Here is a 21,136-nt window from a genome sequence, read left to right on the forward strand (position 1 = left end):
TCTCCCACCACTGCAAGGAGCACAGTCAGAATGAGAAGTAAAGAAACTCTGCCGAAGCATGGCACAAGTAATGAAAGCCGAAGCATGGCATAAGTAATGAAAGTTTATAAAACATCACTCCACTGCTGCAATCGTTGTATAGCAGTTAGTATGTAAAAGGTGCAGTGGACAGATAGTTCCTGCAGACACCTTTCTGTGTCTCTCACAATAAATGAAATCACGCCCTCACAAAGTACTCACAATAAATGCAGCTTCTAGCAGTGACAACAGGACATGGAACGCGCCCACGTCCAGGTCTGGCTCACACTGCCCCTCGGGCCGAGTCGCACACAAGTGAACAGTTTCCCCGTTGTCCCCCTACTTGCCCTTCTTCCGCTTCTTCTTGGAATCGTCGTTGTCGCCCTCCACATCGCTCTCTTCGGGAGGTGGCATCTTCTTGACGACCTTGAACTCGTCGTAGTGCGCCTTCCTGCGCAGCTCGAACTCCAGCTTCTTCTTCTCTTCATCTTCCGTCAGCCGTTCTTGGTCCACGTCCGAGAGGTCCTCGGACAGCGACGTGTTGGAGGTGTTGTGGTTCGCCACTGCCGGGTTCTCCACCACCGTCGGCATCGTCGAGCTCAGCGACAGCAGCTTCGACGCCAGGTCGCAGGCACTCACCGACTGCAACAGAGGGCAAGCTGGAGGTAGAGTTCACACAAATTTCTTTACCCTTACCTGTGCAGATGGTAGAGGGACAATGTAGAGGTTCACTGCATGGGGCTGCCAGCTGCCACATGGGGGGACAAATCGATCTGAACAGCTGAAACCACCTCGCAAGCACATACAAACATACATACGTTAATACTTGTTCCATAGATCATAAAAAATGTAATGCCACTTCCTCGGACGCAAAATAAAAAAAGAAACAATAGCAACGAATACCGCAAAATTCCCCCAAAACAAGTTCCAAATTCCACGAAAAGTGTGCGAGGTGCCGGGGCTAGCAGTGTAACTAACACTAAATTCTTCTAGAATCTTCATATGGAAATGATGCTCTAAGCCCCTCTTTTCTAACTCAGACTTTTGCTGTTGCACATGGATTAAGAAGAAACGCGAACTGAATGTAATCGGCCCTACAAGTGAAGTAGTAAAGAGTTTGGCACCTGCAATAATTTAATTTGATAAAGGAAAGTTTCATTAACATAGTGAGAAATGAAAGGGTTGCTTTACCGATCCACAGAATGAAAGTTCTGTCCAAAATAACAATTTGATTTATTATGACTAAACTCAAAATAATAAACAAAACACATGAAATGAAAAACCGAGCGAGGTGGCGCAGTGATTAGCACACAGGACTCGCATTCGGGAGGACGACGGTTCAATCCCGTCTCCAGCCATCCTGATTTAGGTTTTCCATGATTTCCCTAAATCGTTTCAGGCAAATGCCGCGATGGTTCCTTTGAAAGGGCACGGCCGATTTCCTTCCCAATCCTTCCCTAACCCGAGCTTGCGCTCCGTCTCTAATGACCTCGTTGTCGACGGGACGTTAAACACTAACCACCACCCCAAAACACATGAAACATTTCCAATATATCAAATTGGCTCAAATTGGATACTCAAATAAATGCTGTGAAGGTGAAGTTGTCCCTAAACTAGATTGTGACATTTATGACCAAGTGGTATGTGAAGCCAATTCCTAGCAACTCAAGTCTTAAGAGAAACACCCAGCCAACCCAACATTAATTGCTGCTACAGTAGTGATAACTCAGACAATGAACACCCAAGCCAGAACAAAGTTAGTAAAGACAAACAGGCACGCTCTGCTGAGCTCTGATTATCACTTAGCAAAATTCCCTGATTTGCCGGTGCTGCGGACGTACATTACCAAGCTGTCTTCTTTACTGCAAGGACACGATCTGGCATACTGGAGGCGATGGCTGGTTGCTTCGACGTCCCGTCGTGGTGATGATAATGTCGCGAGTATAGCCCGAAACAAATTATCCTGGCCTGGTTGTTCCAGACTAAAGACTTGCTAGCAACACAAATACGCCTCTGAGGGAGACGAAGAAGGCTCGCTACACAATCACTGACGGTACAGTGATTGATTTTAACAAGCGAAGTCACACAGTAACTCCGATACAGTCGGCTTTAGCCAAAACTGATAGAAATATGAGAGGGGGCTCATGCCACCTCTCAAATGAACAAGTAACCGAAGTTCCATTTATGTAGGGTGACCAGACGTCCGGATTAATCCGGACATGTCCTCCATTTTAGCTCTTTGTCCAGGGTCCGGGCGGATTTTTATAGTGTCGAGCTTTTTCGCAAAGTTGAGCGTAATACAGTTAAATTTATAATTCGTCCCGTTCTATTGCTCTTTTCTTAAATACTTCAACTATTGGCACAGCCTTCGTGATAAACACACACGAAGGCGGTGATAGTAGGTTACATCAGGATCGTCGATGTTACCGTTGATCGACTATAAGCGAATGCAAATATCGAGTATTTAAAATTTTGGTTTCGTATCTTCGCTTTGCATTGGCTAGGCTTCCTGTGGTGCACGTGTGATTTGTGAGTGTAATTTTTAACCGAGTGAGTTACGTAAAATATTTGGCTATGCCTAAACGAAAGTGTACGTTTTATGATGTCCTTTCCTGCAAATATCCGGCTTTCAAGAAAGGGAGAAATGAATTTGAAGCGGAATGTAAGATATGTAGAGCGGAACGTACGTCTCAGTGGCCAATAAAGGTATGAAATAACTCGACGTATTAACTGTCATGGTTTTATTGAATTTTTCGTAGACATTCAGTTTATTTGTATTCGGAAGGTTGAAGTGCAGTTTACATGTCGTCAGCTGCTGCTTGAATTGTAGATGTTGGTAGCAGTGCATCGAATGAAGGGAGGTGAATGGTCTTACGTTTTTCGCTTTGTAAACAATTCCGTCTTGACATAACAGGACAAAAGCAGTAGAAATGTAAAGCTTTTGAAGTTAAAGATGCAAAATGCTTTGATCAGTTCTGCAATTTCAGGCAATTTCTAAAAAGGAATAATGATGATCCAGAATTTAGGACATTATCTTGTAGTAAGAAATGGGCAAAGTTTTTTTTGTCACAGTAAGTAAGTTGACTGTCACTCACAGTTGCTGAAGCTTGCTCAATACTTTTTCAGTATTTCAGGGCATAATGCTAATGCCGAAAGAATATTTTCTCTAATTACCACACAGTGGGCTGATGAGAGGAATAGATTAAGCCTTGAATCAGTGAAAGGTCTGTTGATGGTCCAATATAATTTAAAAGAATTTTCATGTGTGTCATTTTACAATTATCTGTTAAGTAAGGCTAAACTTCTGCAAAAAATTTGTCCCTCCGAGAAGTATCAATAATTGTTAAGGAATGTACAGGGTTATTACAAATGATTGAAGCGAGTTCACAGCTCTACAATAACTTTATTATTTGAGATATTTTCACAATGCTTTGCACACACATACAAAAATTCAAAAAGTTTTTTTAGGCATTCACAAATGTTCGATATGTGCGTCCCCCTTTAGTGATTCGGCAGACATCAAGCCGATAATCAAGTTCCTCCCACACTCGGCGCAGCATGTCCCCATCAATGAGTTCGAAAGCATCGTTGACGCGAGCTCGCAGTTCTGGCACGTTTCTTGGTAGAGGAGGTTTAAACACTGAACCTTTCACATAACCCCACAGAAAGAAATCGCATGGGGTTAAGTCGGGAGAGCGTGGAGGCCATGACATGAATTGCTGATCATGATCTCCACCACGACCGATCCATCGGTTTTCCAATCTCCTGTTTAAGAAATGCCGAACATCATGATGGAAGTGCGGTGGAGCACCATCCTGCTGAAAGATGAAGTCGGCGCTGTCGGTCTCCAGTTGTGGCAAGAGCCAATTTTCCAGCATGTCCAGATACACGTGTCCTGTAACGTTTTCTTTGCAGAAGAAAAAGGGGCCGTAAACTTTAAAACACATTAACCTTTGGTGAATTGCAAATTTGTTGCACGAATGCGTGAGGATTCTCTACCGCCCAGATTCGCACATTGTGTCTGTTCACTTCACCATTAAGAAAAAATGTTGCTTCATCACTGAAAACAAGTTTCGCACTGAACGCATCCTCTTCCATGAGCTGTTGCAACCGCGCCGAAAATTCAAAGTGTTTGACTTTGTCATCGGGTGTCACGGCTTGTAGCAATTGTAAACGGTAAGGCTTCTGCTTTAGTCTTTTCCGTAAGATTTTCCAAACCGTCGGCTGTGGTACGTTTAGCTCCCTGCTTGCTTTATTCGTCGACTTCCGCGGGCTACGCGTGAAACTTGCCCCCACGCGTTCAACCGTTTCTTCGCTCACTGCAGGCCGACCCGTTGATTTCCCCTTACAGAGGCATCCAGAAGCTTTAAACTGCGTATACCATCGCCAAATGGAGTTAGCAGTTGGTGGATCTTTGTTGAACTTCGTCCTGAAGTGTCGTTGCACTGTTGTGACTGACTGATGTGAGTGCATTTCAAGCACGACATACGCTTTCTCGGCTCCTGTCGCCATTTTGTCTCACTGCGCTCTCGAGCGCTCTGGCGGCAGAAACCTGAAGTGCTGCTTCAGCCGAACAAAACTTTATGAGTTTTTCTACGTATCTGTAGTGTGTCGTGACCATATGTCAATGAATGGAGCTACAGTGAATTTATGAAATCGCTTCAATCATTTGTAATAGCTCTGTATTTATGTTATGTCTATAAATAATAAACTCATTTATTAAAATTGAACGTATGTTTGATGGGGAATACTGCAGATGAGGTTACCACACGTTAACTTTGGACAAGTCACATGAAAGTAGCCAATCAGGCGTGGCGTTTATGCAGCCGTCTTTGTGAAATCTTAAAACCACGCGTAAATATAAATAACAATTGATGCCACACTGTCACCACAGGCAATGTTTTTAACTTAAAATAAAAAAAAAATATTGCTCTGGGAATGACCACTTGGCCACCAGTAACAATTATCTACCATTTTTACAGGTAATTCCCGGCAGTCACGTGACTTGTCCAAAACTGACGGGTAGTATCCTAGTCTGCAGCTGACCCATTTGATGTGTCCTCTTTTTTCCTTCCTTTGTCCTCCTTTTAGAAGCTGCTTGTCCTTTTTGAACAGTTGCACCTAGTCATCCTACATTTATCACTATTATTTGGATAATAACCAGTAATTGAAACAAGAACCTTATACTTAGTAATTTATCAAGTTACAAAAGGAAGATAGAATCGCAGTAAACTCAAACTCAAAATGATAGTAAATCGCACAATATTATAATTAAAATTAGCTAAGTAGAACCAACGATCTCAAAGAATACTTCGTGTGAGTACTCTTTGAGAATTGTAAGCAATGGCTAAGAAAAATCTGATCTATTGTCACTACATTACGAGAGTTAGCCGAAGCTGGTGAGACTTGTTTGAATACTCTTATATGTAGGCGCGGTTAGATTGTTTTTCGAGGATTGATAATTACGATCTACTACGTCGCAGTGAAACGAAACACTGACTTCAACTATAACATCGTTTAGAATTCAGATAGAGGACTACCTTATATTAGACCGAAGCGAACTTTTGAATTAGATAACTCGAACTGAACTCTAGTTGGGCATTGAACAGTGATAGACAATTAACTTCATTCCCCCCACCACCACCACCACCACCACCACACCACCACCACCACCTGGGAAAGCTTCTTCCTCACGGCCTTGTAAGGAAGTGATTGTTATTGTTAAATAAACCACCTTTTCGTGCCAATTTACTCATTTGTGATTCCAAATTACAAAATTGTTTAGAGACATAACTGTGATATTTTGCGTGCTACGATAATATGTGATTGAAGCGCTCGGCGCATATATAGAAACTCTTTGACGTTAGGAAACAATCGCAATGTTACGCCTTATTAGAGATTTGAAATTACAATCAAACTATGGGGAAGTGGGTGTCGGTGGAACTGAATTGTATTTATCATTAATATTTTAATAGCAACTGTTAAACCATCGGATATAAACGAGTTAATCACAACGAGTAGCGTAATATTGGTCACAATTGGTGAAGTAAATATCACGCACACGTCGAGAGTTCAGTTCAGCACTGTTTTTTGTAACGTCCTCTTTACCTAATAACAGTATCATCGCTCTACCGACTATCGCCGAGTTTAAGCCAGGGCCGATCAGTACTAATCTATCATCTATCAACTACCAACTAGAAAAACCGGTGACTTTACAATAAGACATTTCGTAATAATGTGAAACGTGTCACTTTACATCAGTTTTCTTTACACAAAATAGTTAATCAATTTTTTACAGTATATCAATTTTTTCCACCATAACTAAAAAATTCATCTATTGAGTAGGAGGAGTGGTCATTCGTAAATTCTTTTAATTTGTATTTAAATGTTGGTTGGCTATCTGTCAGACTTATAATGCTATTTGGCAAACGACCAAAGATTTTTGTGGCAGAGTAATTCACCCCTTTCTGTGCCAAAGATTTAACCCAGAATAGTGAATATCGTCCTTTTATCTAGTGTTGAAGCTATGCATATCGCTGGTTTTTTAAATTGTGGCGGGTTATTAATAACAAATTTCGTAAGTGAATATATGTATTGCGAAGGTACCGTGAATATCCTGAGTTCCTTAAGTAAATGTCTGCAAGGTGATATTGCATGGTCCCGAGCAATTGTTCTGATTACACCCTTTTGTGCAATGAATACTTTTTCTGTTAATCACGAATTACCTCAAAATATGCCTTATGAAGCAGTGAATGAAAATAGGCATAGTAGGCTAATTTACTGCTATGTTTATCACCAAAATTTGCAATAACCCTAATAGCATAAGTAGCTGAATCTGTTTCTTCACATCATCGATGTGTTTCTTCCAATCTCTAAGCTACAGGTAGGGAGCCTACAAACGAAAATATGTCCACATATGCCGATATGACCAATAATTCCACAAACCAACAGCCTCTGACAGATGTACCAAATAGGATAATCAGTGTATAAACAACCCGCAAAGAGACGTCCCCTGCGTGGCATCGACTTTTTGAATCAAATCTGTAGGACTATGTGGTTGTGGTTGAACTATCGCACACTCAAATTGTTCACCCCTGTAGACATTTGTATCTGTGATAGACAAAAAACGACTTTACCATCTTGTGAGCTTCTAAAGCTTTTGAAGTATCATTAAATTTTAGACTTGTACGTAATATACCGATTACATTATTTAGCTTATATACGCTTACACTTTACTGAAACGACTGTGATCATGATTTTTATTTAACTTAATTGTTTAAAATATAATTTTTTCATTTCTATCCTTTACCACAGCATTTTAATTATGGGATTTACTATTCTTTTTTACTCTCATTTTATCTTTCTTTTATTCTTTTTTCATTTAGTATCTTTGGTCATCTGTTTTTATGTATTTACTTTAACTGAGTTTCTTTGTTACCACAATTCAACACTAGTTACCTCTGCTACATATTTTGCTTGAATTTCCTTTAATTACGAGGTGTACAACTTTGCTTCCGCCGTTTTTCCCCCCAACATTTGAGGCTTTAATGAAACAAATTGGTTACACATGTATAATTCAAAGTGTTTTCCATCGCTGACCACTACTTTCTCCCCTCTTTCGGGCAGGGTACGATCATCTTTTGAATCGATCCAATTTGTGACTTCTTCATGAGATCGGAAGTGTTGGTCAGCCAGGGCATGCGCCATTGATCTAAACAGGTGACAGAGGGAGCAATGTCTGGATAATACGGCGGGTGGGGTAGAACTTCCCATTTTAACGTTTACAAGTGCGCTTTGACCTCTTTTGCAACGTGGGGTCGAGCATTGTCTTTAATGCTCTGCTCAAACGCATTACTTCCGTTCGATAACGAGCACCTGTGATTGTTTCACTTGGTTTTAACACTTCATAGTACACGACGCCGAGCTGGTCCCACCAAATGCCGAACATGATCTTGGAGCCGTGAGTATTTGGTTTGGCCGTCGACGTGGAATGGCTGGGATATCCCCATGATTTTTTGCGTTTAGGGTTATCGTAATGAACCCGTTTTTCGTCCCCGGTCACAATGCGATGCCGAAATCCCTTCCGATTTTGCCTCTGAAGCAACTATTCACAAACACACAAACTCCGTTCAACGTCTCTTGGTTTCAGCTCACACGGGACCCAAGTTCCTTCTTTCTGAATCACGCCCATAGCCCTGAGACGTTTTGACATGGCTTGCTGTGTCACTCCCACTAATCGTGCCAATTCTTCTCGAGTTTGACGCGAGTCTTCACTCAGCAATGTCTCCAATTCCGCATCTTCGAAAACATTCTCTCTTCCACCACTATGCCGGTCTACGACGTTAAAAATCACCGTTCTTGAAGCGTTGAAACCACTCACAACACATTCTTTCACTAACAGCGTCCTTACCACACGTACCTGAGAGCATTCGATGAGACTCAGCCGCTGTTTTCTTCATATTGAAACAGAACAGTAACATCTCCCGCAAATTACGAGAATTAGGCTCGTAAAATGACATTTTAAATCAAGAACAACTTTATGATGCAGGCACAAATCGACTAATGCTTGAATGAGGTTATATTGAACGAGGTCAGAGCTAACTGCTTGATGTCTGCGATCTGTTTCTTTCGACCGCTTCTTACCGTTGTAGCCACCTATCGGCAAAGCAAGCAAGGTTGTACACCTTGTAATAAAAAAACTTTGTTAAGTTTCAATCTCCATCTGTGACACGTGTGGCAAGAATTTATGATTTAAGTGACTGTATGACAATTACCATCCAAGAAACGTAAGTAATGGAAAATAAATACACTACTGGCCATTAAAATTACCACACCACGCGTAATTTAACCGACAGGAAGAAGAAGCTGTGATATGCAAATGATCAGCTTTTCAGAGCATTCACACAAGGTTGGCGCCGGTGGCGACACCTACAACGTGCTGACATGAGGAAAGTTTCCAACCGATTTCTCATACACAAACAGCAGTTGACCGGCGTTGCCTGGTGAAACGTTCTTGTGATGCCTCTTGTAAGGAGGAGGAATCCGTACCATCACGTTTACGACTTTGATAAAGGGCCGATTGTAGCCCATCGCGATTGCGGTTTATCGTACTGTGACATAGCTGCTCGCGTGGTCGAGATCCAATGACTGTTAGCAGAATATGGAATCGGTGGGTTCAGGATCAGAAGAATGCTGAAGGTTAGATGGGTAGATCACATAATTAATAAGCAGGTATTGAATAGAATTGGGGAGGAGTTTGTGGCACTACTTGACAAAAAGAAGGGACCGGTTGGTAGGACATGTTTTGAGGCACTAAGGGACCACAAATTTAGCATTGGAAGGCAGCGTGGAGGGTAAGAATCGTAGAGGGAGACCAAGAGACGAATACACTAAGCAGATTCAGAAGGATGTAGGTTGCAGTAAGTACTGGGAGATGAAGAAGCTTGCACAGGATAGAGTAGCATGGAGAGCTGCATCAAACCAGTCTCACGACTGAAGACCACAACAACAACAACTACAACGGGTTCAGGAGGGTAATACGGAACGCCGTGCTGGATCCCAACGGCCTCGTATCACTAGCAGTCGAGATGACAGGCGTCCTATCCGCACGGCTGTAACGGATCGTGCAGCCACGTCTAGATCCCTGAGTCAACAGGTGGGTACGTTTGCAAGACAACATCCATCTGCTAGAACAGATCAATGACGTTTGCAGCAGCATGGTCTATCAGCTCCGAGACCGTGGCTGCGGTTACTCTTGACACTGCATCACACACAGGAGCGCCTGCGATGGTGTCCTCAACGACCAACCTGGGTGCACGAATGGCAAAACGTCATTTTTTCGCATGAATCCAGGTTCTGTTTACAACATCACCATGGTCGCATCCGTGTTTGGCGACATCGCGGTGAACGCACATTGGAAGCGTGTATTCGTCAGCGCCATACTGGCGTATCACCCAGCGTGATGCTATGGGGTGCCATTGGTTACACGTCTCTGTCACCTCTTGTTCGCATTGACGGCACTTCGAACAGTGGACGTTACATTTCAGATGTGTTACGGCCCGTGGCTCTACCCTTCATTCGATCACTGCGACAACCTACATTTCAGCAGGATAATGCACGACCGCATGTTGCAAGTCCTGTACGTACCTTTCTGGATACAGAAAATGTTCGACTGCTGCCCTGGCCAGCACATTCTCCAGATCTCTCACCAATTGAAAACGTCTGGTCAATGGTGGCAGAGCACATGGCTCGTCACAATACGCCAGTCTTTACTCTTGATGAACTGTGGTATCGTGTTGAAGCTGCATGGGCAGCTGTACCTGTACACGCCATCGAAGCTCTATTTGACTCAATGGTTCAAATGGCTCTGAGCACTATGGGACTTAATATCTGTGGTCATCAGTCCCCTAGAACTTAGAACTACTTAAACCTAACTAACCTAAGGACATCACACACATCCATGCCCGAGGCAGGATTCGAACCTGCGACCGTAGCAGTCGCGCGGATTTGACTAAATGCCCAGGCGTACAAAGGCCGTTATTACGGCCACAGGTGGTTGTTCTGTGTACTTATTTCTCAGGATCTATGCACCCAAATTGCGTGAAAATGTAAACACATGTCAGTTCTAGTACAATATATTTGTCCAATGAATACCCGTTTATCATCTGCATTTCTTCTTGGTTTAGCAATTTTAATGGCCAGTAGTGCATTTGATCGCATTGCACAGGCAATACAAATAGATTATTTCGTCTTTTCTTTTTTACCAATTAGATCAACAGTTTTAAACGTTTAAATATTACAATAGGTGAACGAAAATAATTAAAATCACTTAGAGATGGAGGCCAAATGAAAACAGAATAAAAGAAAACAAAAATGAGAACAAATGGAAAAGTTCATACGGTGATGTAAATGATGTGGAAACAAATGAAAAATAAAAATTATTTTTACACTATTAACTGAATAAAAGTAATGGGCACAGTCATGGCGATAAAAATGTAAAAAGACAGATGTGAACACTCAACCTTCAGAATACTACCCAAATAACTCGACTCTGTACTATGGGTTCATTCTGAAACCTGACACTATTTTAAGTGTCTAGTTACAGCCTGTTCCACCCGAAGGCAGCTGGGAACCCGCAGGTAGCAGTGGGCAGGCGAGGGCAGACAGCTGGCGTGCGGGAAGTCACGCAGCGTACTTGACCCTACTTTCACTGGTTCTCTCCCACTGGCAGGGGTGGGCAACTGTTCGGTCCATAGGCATAGGGCGCCTACATGGGTTTTCCTATCGCGGGGTTTCCTACGAGGGTGCAGCAGGTAGCGAAGCTGTCCAGAGCAACTGGTTCCCTAACGAGGTGTTTGCGAACTGACCCTCCCCCACTGCTTGTCTACCCCAGTCGCTGACCCTCAGTGCAGTGTTGTCACCATTCCTCAGACAGTGTCGTCGTCGATAGCTTTCGTTTTTTAAACACGATCATATTTGTTATTATTGTGCTCCAACAGGAGCATTTTTCAGCTGATTATTATGTAGTTCACTTTATAAAGATGAAATTCCAACTAGATGAACTTTGGTAGAGTCATCTATGTTAAACACCGAGTTTTATCATCTCTAGACATCAAGAACAACACTCTAGTTATCGAGAATTTATACGCCGCATCTAACCATAGGAAAATATTCTGTAACTTCTTTCAGATGAACACACCCATTGTCGAGTAAGCCTTTATCTAATTACTAACAGTAAACCCGGCGTTGCCCGGGTATTTATTCATCCCAGTTTTATGCGTTGCCCGGATATTTATTCATCCCAGTTTTATGTCAGTTCATCCCCTCTTCCCTCATCTCTGTTGTCCATTTAGTCCTATCTCTTCTCTCTATCCACCTCCTCCATCTGTCCCCCTCTCTGACAACACTTCCTCCTCCTCTCCATCCTCCTCTCCTCCTCCATCCATCTTCCCATCTCCGTCCACCTCCTCCTCCGCTTTTTCAAATAGTACAGCAAATTCACAGTAACACCCCTAATTTATGTATTTATTACAGTGTTCCATTAGTCATTCACCACCTTCCCCCTTTCTTTGTTTACCTGCTGCTCCCTCTCTCTTGTAATCTTCTCTCACTTCTCTGGATGCACCTCCTCTCCCCTCCCCGCCCCCATCACGTCCTCCTTTCTCCGTATATCTCCTCCTCCGCCTCCGTCGTGCCATCTCCCCTTTCCCTGTCTATGAAAAAATACGTATATCTGCCAACTTTCATGTTTATTGACGGAATGAAGTTGAATTTATTTAAAGGTAGGCCAACCCTCCGCCATCACGCATACGTTGGCTTGTATAAATGCCTTCACCACGAAAACATACATACATACGCCAACTCCCAAGTTGATCAGTCAAACGGTGTGTAATTCTATTGTAAGGTACCCTCCGCCCTACACCGTATTAAATTTCACGTAGACGGTGAGGTTCCCCTTGTTTTAAAGATCAAATGTACAATATTTTATCAAGATCGGAGCAACACTGTGGCTTTTTTTGAAATCCGTAAGTAAAGTGCCCTCCACCATGCACTGAACGAAGTTTTATGTAGACAATGACTTTCCTTTTGGTTTGGGAAATAGGAATTCATTTTTATACACTCCGCTCGCTCTATGCCGACTTAGTTGCGAAACATAAATAATAGATTCGGACAACAGAAATCATGTAATGATTTCTGTCGTATAAGGGGCAACATAGCTATTAAATAATAGCAACGAGATTACGATAGCAGTCACTTTCAGTGTTACGTAAAATTACGTTATATCTTTTAAATTATCACGACACAAAATGAAGATAAGCAACGTGGGACTTCCTTCCGCTTGCGTTTGAAACTCTTGGAGAACTCCTGTGTGGGGAGGAGGGTGGGAGGGGGCAGCAAGTGGAGGCTCAACTTGTTTTGCCGGCCCGGGCCTCTGACATTTTTAGTGTGCCACTGTTGGTAGGAAACCCCACGGTAGGAAACCCCACGACACCCATAGGGCAACCCGGCAGATAGCCCACCCACGAGCGAGCTGACGGGCACTTCCAACACCTGCGCCCCATGGGCAGCACTGGAACCGCCTACTCTAGTGGTTCACAAGAAATCTGAAATTTTTTTGTCAGTTATCCACAAACGAAAACCCACCATGGCGAATGGCTGCTCTGTGTGCTGCCTGAGACTATACAAGTAGCTTACACCACTGCTTCAAAAAATCGATCCCACGCTTGCAAACTTCTCCTTGCGAGATGGCCATCTCTAAAAAACTGCACAGCTTACCAGGCGATAGCAAGCTAAGGTGGCCAGCTCTTCAAAACACAAGAATGGATTCGCTACGCGCTGAGGACGAGAAAGCTTTTCTCTGGTGATGCCAAGTTATACGAGGGTGAGTCAAATGAAAACCATAAATATTTTTTAAAGTATTATTGTGCAGAAGTGGCACAAAGCTGTATCACTTTTCAACATAATCTCCCCCATGCTCAATTCAAGTCCTCCAGCGCTTACAGAGTGCATAAATTCCTTTAGAAAAAAATTCTTTTGGTAGTCCACGCAACCACTCACGCCCCGCGTGGCGTACCTCTTCATCAGAACGGAACTTCTTTCTTCCCATTGCGTCTTTCAGTGGTCCAAACAGTCACTTGGGGGCAAGGTCTGGTGAGTATGGTGGATGAGGAAGACACTCAAAATGCAGGTCTGTGACTGTTGCAACTGTTGTACGGGCAGTGTGGGGCTTTGCATTGTCATGTCGCAAAAGGACACCTGCTGACAGCAATCCACGTCGCTTTGATTTGATTCAGTGTCACTCGGCGGTTTTACTTCACTATGGCTTCAACTGCTGCAATGTTCTGTGGAGTCACAACTTGTTGTGCCTGACCTGGACGAGGAGCATCTTCCACTGAAGTCACACCATTTGCGAACTTCCTACTCCATTCGTAGACTTGCTGCTGTGACAAACATGCATCACCGTACTGAAACTTCATTCGTTGATGAATTTGAATAGGTTTCACACCTTCACTACGCAAAAACCGAGTAACAGAAAGCTGTTCTTCCCCGATGCAAGTCGCAAGTGGGGCGGCCATCTTTATACTGATACTGCGACGGTATGTGTGCATCTGCACTATGCTGCCATCTACAAGCAATTCTGCACTCTGTTTGTAGCACGCTTACCAACGTACAGGATAGCGGCGCGAAATTTCGATTTGTTATTGCAAGTTTAAGGTTTTCGTTTGACTCACCCTCGTATTATACAAGCCGTAATAGTGTTTCAGTGGGAGCACCCCAGATTCGTGGCCGATCTACGGCGTATCACTTTGCTGTTGTACAGGAGAGAGACAGTGAACAAATTTCAGATGTCTTGGCCGACGTTGTTAATGTCGACTGATACTACGTTTTCTGATGACAAATCTGCATGCGCAGCATGTATAGCCAGATGGATTCCACGTGGCTGTGCCCACTTACACATACACTGCAAAGTCATAGAATGCAGAGAAGCAATGCATTCCAATTACTCAGCAGGGCACCTCACATAGTCTTGTAACAATGTTTCCTTATATGCAAGGTAACGCCCCCTACCTCTTGGATCATCAATGAGTGAGGGAGCTGCCTGTTGAGTGAAGCCGAGGCATGAGAAAAGGGAGTGATGGGGAACGGAAGCCACTCACACATATGCAGTGACTCTTGAGGAATACGAAATCCTCCAGGAATGTTACTAGTGTCCTCTACAGTAGACCAGCAGAACGGTTGCTATCTTTGAGACTAGTCTTACCGAAGATTTTCTTGAGAGACTCATCTCCTGTACACTTACGATCATTGTATCTGCATCTACATAAGTACTCTGTAAGCCACTATATAGTGCATGGTTGAGGGTACCTTGTATCAAAAGCGCCCATACGATAGTTGGTAGGTGGTGTAGATCTGGGATATGGTGTATTTTTCATATTTAGGAAGACGAATGATGACTTGTAAGTAGCCAAAGAAGTTTCAGTTCCGACCTTGTAAAAAACCTATGTAATAGCTATTTCTAAATCATTCTCGACTGTCTCTTCTGTACGAGACCAGATTTCTCTTGTCTTGTCTCTGTGGTTCATACGTGAGATGCACGTTGGTGGAAGTAGAAATATTTTGCAGTCTGTTGTAAATTCCGGCTCTCTGAACTTTCTAAACAAAATTTTGCGAAACGACCGTGGTCTTCCCTTCAGAGCTGCCCATTTGAGTTCACGGAGTGTTCCTGTAACAATCTCGTGTTGATCAAACCTACCAGCAACAAATCTAGCAGCGTGCCTCTGACTTGCTTCCAGCGTCTTGCTTTAATTCGACTCGACTGGTCTCGCGAGAATCCTACGAATAACCCGCTGTCGGTCACTCGCCATCCCTACTGCCGACCTTACGCGCTTCTTCCATTTCATATTGTTTTGCTGCGTTAGACATGGATATTTAATAGATATTATTGTCTCAAGCAGCACAGCACCAATACTGCATTCGAATACTACTGTAATTCTACTCACCTGCATACAGGGACAAAAATGGTTCAAATGGCTCTAAGCACTATGGGACTATCGGACTTAACATCTGAGGTCATCTGTCCCCTAGACTTAGAACTACTTAAGCCTAACTAACCTAAGGATATCACACACATCCATGTCCGAGGCAGGATTCGAACCTGCGACCGTTGCAGCAGCGCGTTTCCAGACCGAAGCGCCTAGAACCGCTCGGCCACTGCGGCCAGCCTTACAGGGACGAAACACCAGTCGCAACAATTGGTACGTGGTCTATTACTACAGCGACACTGAACGTATTAGACGATCAATCCTTTCTACAATACTGAATCACTATACAAAGGTGCGGCAGAAAATACGTCGGGCGGTTCCAGAAGTCCTTAATCATCTCTCTGGATTTGCATTCACGAAGAACACAAGATGGAATTCAATGGTAACAGCGGACGCTCTTGGAATGCTAATGGGTTTTACACGGCCAGAACAAATATCAGAATAGCATGTTCAGCATGAAGAAATTTAAGTTCCAGAATTAACATTAAATAACGAAAAACAAAGGAGATAAAAGCAAAAAATCAGATTGAAGAATATACTGTGAGAAGCTACTCAGAAAGAGACTTTCAGAGGGGCAGTGTAAGTTGTCACTTAAGATTTGTGGGTGGTGGTGGTTTAAAAATGTCAATCTTTAATTGGATACATTCAAATGTGCCTATGTTTCTGACACAATAAAATTGTTGTCCACCAAAACAATGATAAAGGTGTTCTTTTAACTAAGAAATTAACAACGATCTCAGTTTGTTCAATTTATTACACGAAAATGCAAAGGCTATTGTTAACAATAATAGCTTACTGACTTGACGAACATGGTCGTGGAATCTGGAATGTGATTCAGATGAGTGGGTATTGGGATAAGGCATGAGTGGGTATTTGGATAAGGCATCTACGAGGTGCGACAATAAGGTAATGAGACTGATGTGAAAAAATGTTGCTTACCGTTTTAGTCAAGTTTAGTGTTGTCTTCTTCAAAGTAGTTCCCTTCTGATTGCACACACTTTTTCCAGCGCTTCTGCCATTGATGTAACATTAATGGAACTCATCTTCTGTAATATCCTCCAAGACGCTCGTCACAGCTTTTTGGACATCATCTGTTGTCTGAAGATGGTGTCCCTTGACCGACGTTTTGACTCTTGGAAATAGAAAAAAGTCACACGGAGCGATATCTGGTGAATAAGGTGGCTGTGGTAGTACTGAACAATTTGAGGTTAAAAATTTCTGTACTGACAGAGCAGTATGGGATGGCGCATTATCGTCATGCAGAATCCAATTATCAGCAATGATGGCACGGACACGAAGAACCCTTTTACGAAGTCTTTCTAAAATTTCTATGTAGTAAAATTGGTTAACCGTTTGTCCAGGAGGCAACCACACTTTATGAACAATTCCCTTGGAATCATAGAAGCACACAAGCATGCATTTCACTTTTGACTTTGACATGCGAGGTTTTTTTTTGGTCTAGGTGATCCCTTTGAGCACAATTCCGAACTTCGGCGTTTTGTCTCTGGATCGTACTAAAAAAAAACCAACTTTCATCACCAGTGATAACACGGCTCAGCAATTCTGGATTGATTCCCGTTTGCTCTAACAGATCGGCTGCCACATTTTTCCGTGGTTCTCACTGTTGTGGTGTGAGAGTTTTGGGGACCATTTTTGCACAAATCTTTCTCATACCAAGATCTTCAGTTATTATTAGACGAACCGTTTCTCGACTGATGTTCAGTTCTTCTGCAATCATTTTCACGGATAATCTTCGATCAGATCGTGCGAACTCCCTGGCCAAGTTGAAATCCGTCCGTGAGGTTGACGGTCGTCCACTGCGGTCTTCATCTTCAACATTCGTTCTGCCTTCACTAAACATTTTATGGCAACGAAAAACTTGAGCTCTTGACATAACCTCCTCTCCAAAAGCCTTCTGAACCTTACCGTAAGTTGTCGTCGTGTTTCCACCCAATTTAACGCAAAAATAAATAGCATATCATAGAGCAATATTATGCGGTTCCATTTCCGTGAGGAGAGACACAAACACATGTTAACTTACTACAGCACAACTCATGACTGAGCAGTTGCATCGATGTTCCGCTTGGACTAGAAGCGGCTTATAGACCAAGGTCAAAGATATTGTACCTACACAGGCCTGCAGGGTTGCCACTTCTTGCGAAGAAAATGAATCTTATTACTTTATTGTCGCATCTCGTATACTCGTGGAAGTCATATCATGACTACCAAAGGATAGTCTGCAAAAAAAATTTTAAAAAATTAAAAAATGGTAGTCCTACAGAAGCGTATGCGTTTGCATCCATGACCAGAGTTGAAAGATGCTGAAACTAAGTGCAAGCAAGTCTTCCACATAAGACTGAAATTATTGAAAATCGTTGAAAATAGCTCGAACTTCCCTGCAGCTCACTTTGCAGTGGCCGCTGGACCTCACCATATGTGTAGTCAGCAGAGGGCAGCTGAAGTACCTCCAGAACCAGTCCTTGGCTCTGTAGCAACAGCTTCCATCTAAGTTCAGGTCTAACATTCTGCGTGGTGTCTGTTGTTCTAAGTCGTGTCTCCCTACCGCTTTCGCGCAACGACGCTGTGAGCGTGTTTTTTAGGGAATTGACTAGTTTGAACCTGGGACCTGTTGCTGGTAAGGAGACGCCAGACCACACATGACATGTAGAGTTCAGTGAGACTAGCGATGATATAATCAAATACTTAATGATTTAAGCGTCAGCTCCACTGCACTCCCTGTAAAAGAATCTTAATACTAACTAAATTTAGTGGAAGGGGTTGAAGGCTTTCCTATTTTTAGTTAGCTGGTAAAATAACGTCGAAAAAGCAGTTAAGTTTACCACTGGAATTTTTATTCTACCCACAAAACATTGTTTATAAATTGCGCTATTGATGAAAGGAAATATTTTAGTACAGGATGATAAAAAGCAACTACGTTCAACAAAAAATGTGAACGAATATCCCCTGAATGGGTTTCCAAGTTCTACAATGAATCGAAGGATGACCTATGCCATATCACATCTATAATCTAGGTTTAAATTAAGTTTTGTAAAAGAGAAAACTATCAAAAATGGGCTACAGTGACCCTTAATTATCTTTAATTACTTATTTAACTTGTCGTAAATTACACTGGCTGATGTGGCTTCTCAATAATTATAAGACAGAAAAATCATCGCTTTTCAGATTTTAACTTCCAGTAGCAAATGTGAATACCAAGAAGTTTAACTGACGATCGACACGAGTATTACGCACGAAGGGGGTGTAACAGATTAGACTTCTGCAGTTCTGAGTGAAGCCTTATGCGGCATCACATGCGTTCATTACCTTGTCATTGGTTAGGCAGCGTCAGGGGGCGGTGGGCGGCACAACTCCACACACCTCGCTATCTCGGAAGCAACTTCCTCTAACCTCTCTTTACTACAGTTTACTGAAGTGGGTTTAAGAAAAAGGTATCTGGCTGTGTTTTCAACTGACCAATCAGGGTCTCAATTTTAACCTTAAGCTCTGCCTACAAAAATTCTGTCTATCCAATGAGAAACGTTATACTTTTCGTGGTGGGGCAATGTTTTTAATGTTTGCTACGTAACAGAGATGCGTATAGTCTCACGCCAAAACTTGCAGCTGGTGTAGCCCTTTTAGTGTTATCGTAAGATCTATACTGTTCTTCTGGCGGGCTCTATCTTTTAACATGGGCTGGGTGCTGCTCTTGGCGATGTGGGTGTCCGTCCCTTATTGTAGGGCCTTCTAGCCTACACGGCTCCGCTCTCGGCTTCTGTTCTCGTTTCTCCCCTCGGAACTGCGTCTGTTTCACGTTGGGAAGGTACGACATGCATTTAGGCAGTCTTGTGTTAGTTTGTGGTATTCCAATTCCTCACTCATTGATAGTATTACTTTGGTTAATTTAATGTCAGAATTTATTCGGAGCTATGTGACATATTGCCGGATTTGCTATCATGTAGGGGTTTTCATGGAAGGTTTTTTTTTTTTTTTGTGGTTTTAGGGCGCAAAACTGCTAAGGTCATTAGCGCCCAGCCCGTGACTTAAGACAGTAAAAAACCGAATTTTAAAACCAGCAGCAATGGGAACAAAGTCAGAAAATTTGAGAAACTAAAAATAGAAGAATGCTTAAAAATCCACTACAGAAAGGGGGTGATTGTCCCCAAAAAAAGGTTCAAATGACTGACGCCATTTCACTGTCACTAATAAACTGGAGAACGCGGTCGGCGGAGCGCGTGTCATCTGCTAAAATCGACGATAGATCAGGCGATAGCTGTAGACGGGAGCGTAACGGATTAAAATAGAGGCATTCAATTAAAAGGTGTCTTACCGTCCACAGCTGAGAGCAGTGGGGACAGAGTGGGTGAGGATCGCCGCTTAAAAGATGTCGATGGCTAAAACGACAGTGCCCTATCCGGAGTCTAGCTAAAATTACCTCCTCCCGACGACGCGTTCGGGAGGAAGAGGTCCAAGCCCAAGGAAGGGCTTTCACTTCCCGCAATTTATTACAGGGAAGTGCCGACCAATGCGCATGCCATAAATGAGCAACTTGGCGACATAAACCGCTCCGTAGATCGGTGAAGGGAAGCGACCGAATAGCTGGCCGAGGAAGAGAGACTGCGGCCTTGGCCGCTATATCAGCCGCCTCATTCCCACAGATACCAGCGTGTCCCGGGAGCCAGAGGAACGCCACCGAGACGCCCCTCAGGTGGAGCAAGCGCAGACAGTCCTGAATCCGGTGGACCAGAGGGTGCACAGGGTAAAGAGCTTGGAGACTGAGGAGAGAGCTGAGAAAATCTGAACAGATTACGTACTGTATCCGCTGATGGCGGCGGATGTAGTGGACAGCCTGGAGAACAGCGTAAAGCTCCGCAGTATAAACCGAACACTGGTCGGGAAGCCGAAATTGATTTGGGGTGTCGCCAACAATATAAGCACTCCCTACACCTAACGATGTTTTCGAGCCGTCGGTGTAAATAAATGTGGCCTCCGTCATTGCTGCACATAGAGCAGCAAATGCCCGACGATAAACAAGTGTAGGGGTACCATCCTTGGGAAATTGACAAAGGTCACGGAGCAGGCAGATCCGGGGACGGAGCCAAGGCGGTGCTGTACCCCAAGTTGTCCAGAAGGTTTTAGGAAAGCGGAAGGAAAGAGAATGGAGCAGTTGACGGAAGCGGACTCCCGGGGGTAGTAGGGAAGAGGAGCGGCCTGCATACCCTACATCAAAGGAGGCGTCGAAAAAAAGGTCATGGGCTGGATTAGTAGGCATGGAAGACAGATGGCTAGCATAACGACTCAGGAGTACTGCCCGCCGATTGGACAGCGGAGGTTCAGCAGTCTCAGCATAAAGGCTTTCCACAGGGCTAGTGTAAAAAGCTCCAGACACTAAACGTAATCCACGGTGGTGGATAGAGTCGAGACGCCGAAGAATAGACGGCCGAGCAGAGGAGTAGACTATGCTTCCATAATCCAATTTCGAGCGCACTAAGGCGCGATAGAGGCGGAGAAGGACCACTCGGTCCGCTCCCCAGGAGGTACCATTCAGGACACGGAGTGTGTTAAGCGATCGCAGACAG

General features: G+C 43.5%; 1 protein-coding gene across 1 annotated transcript in view; it reads right to left on the reverse strand.

The window, feature by feature from the left end:
- Positions 1-357: 357 nt before the first annotated feature.
- Positions 358-21,136, reverse strand: part of LOC126109425 (protein phosphatase inhibitor 2-like) — a 62,335-nt gene continuing 41,556 nt past the window's right edge. The window contains exon 3 of the mRNA XM_049914459.1: positions 358-660. Coding sequence (XP_049770416.1) covers positions 358-660 — 303 coding nt within the window. The remainder of the gene's footprint in view (positions 661-21,136) is intronic.

This window comes from Schistocerca cancellata, chromosome 12 (genome assembly GCF_023864275.1).
Source record: "Schistocerca cancellata isolate TAMUIC-IGC-003103 chromosome 12, iqSchCanc2.1, whole genome shotgun sequence".
Classification (NCBI taxonomy): Eukaryota; Metazoa; Arthropoda; class Insecta; order Orthoptera; family Acrididae; genus Schistocerca; species Schistocerca cancellata.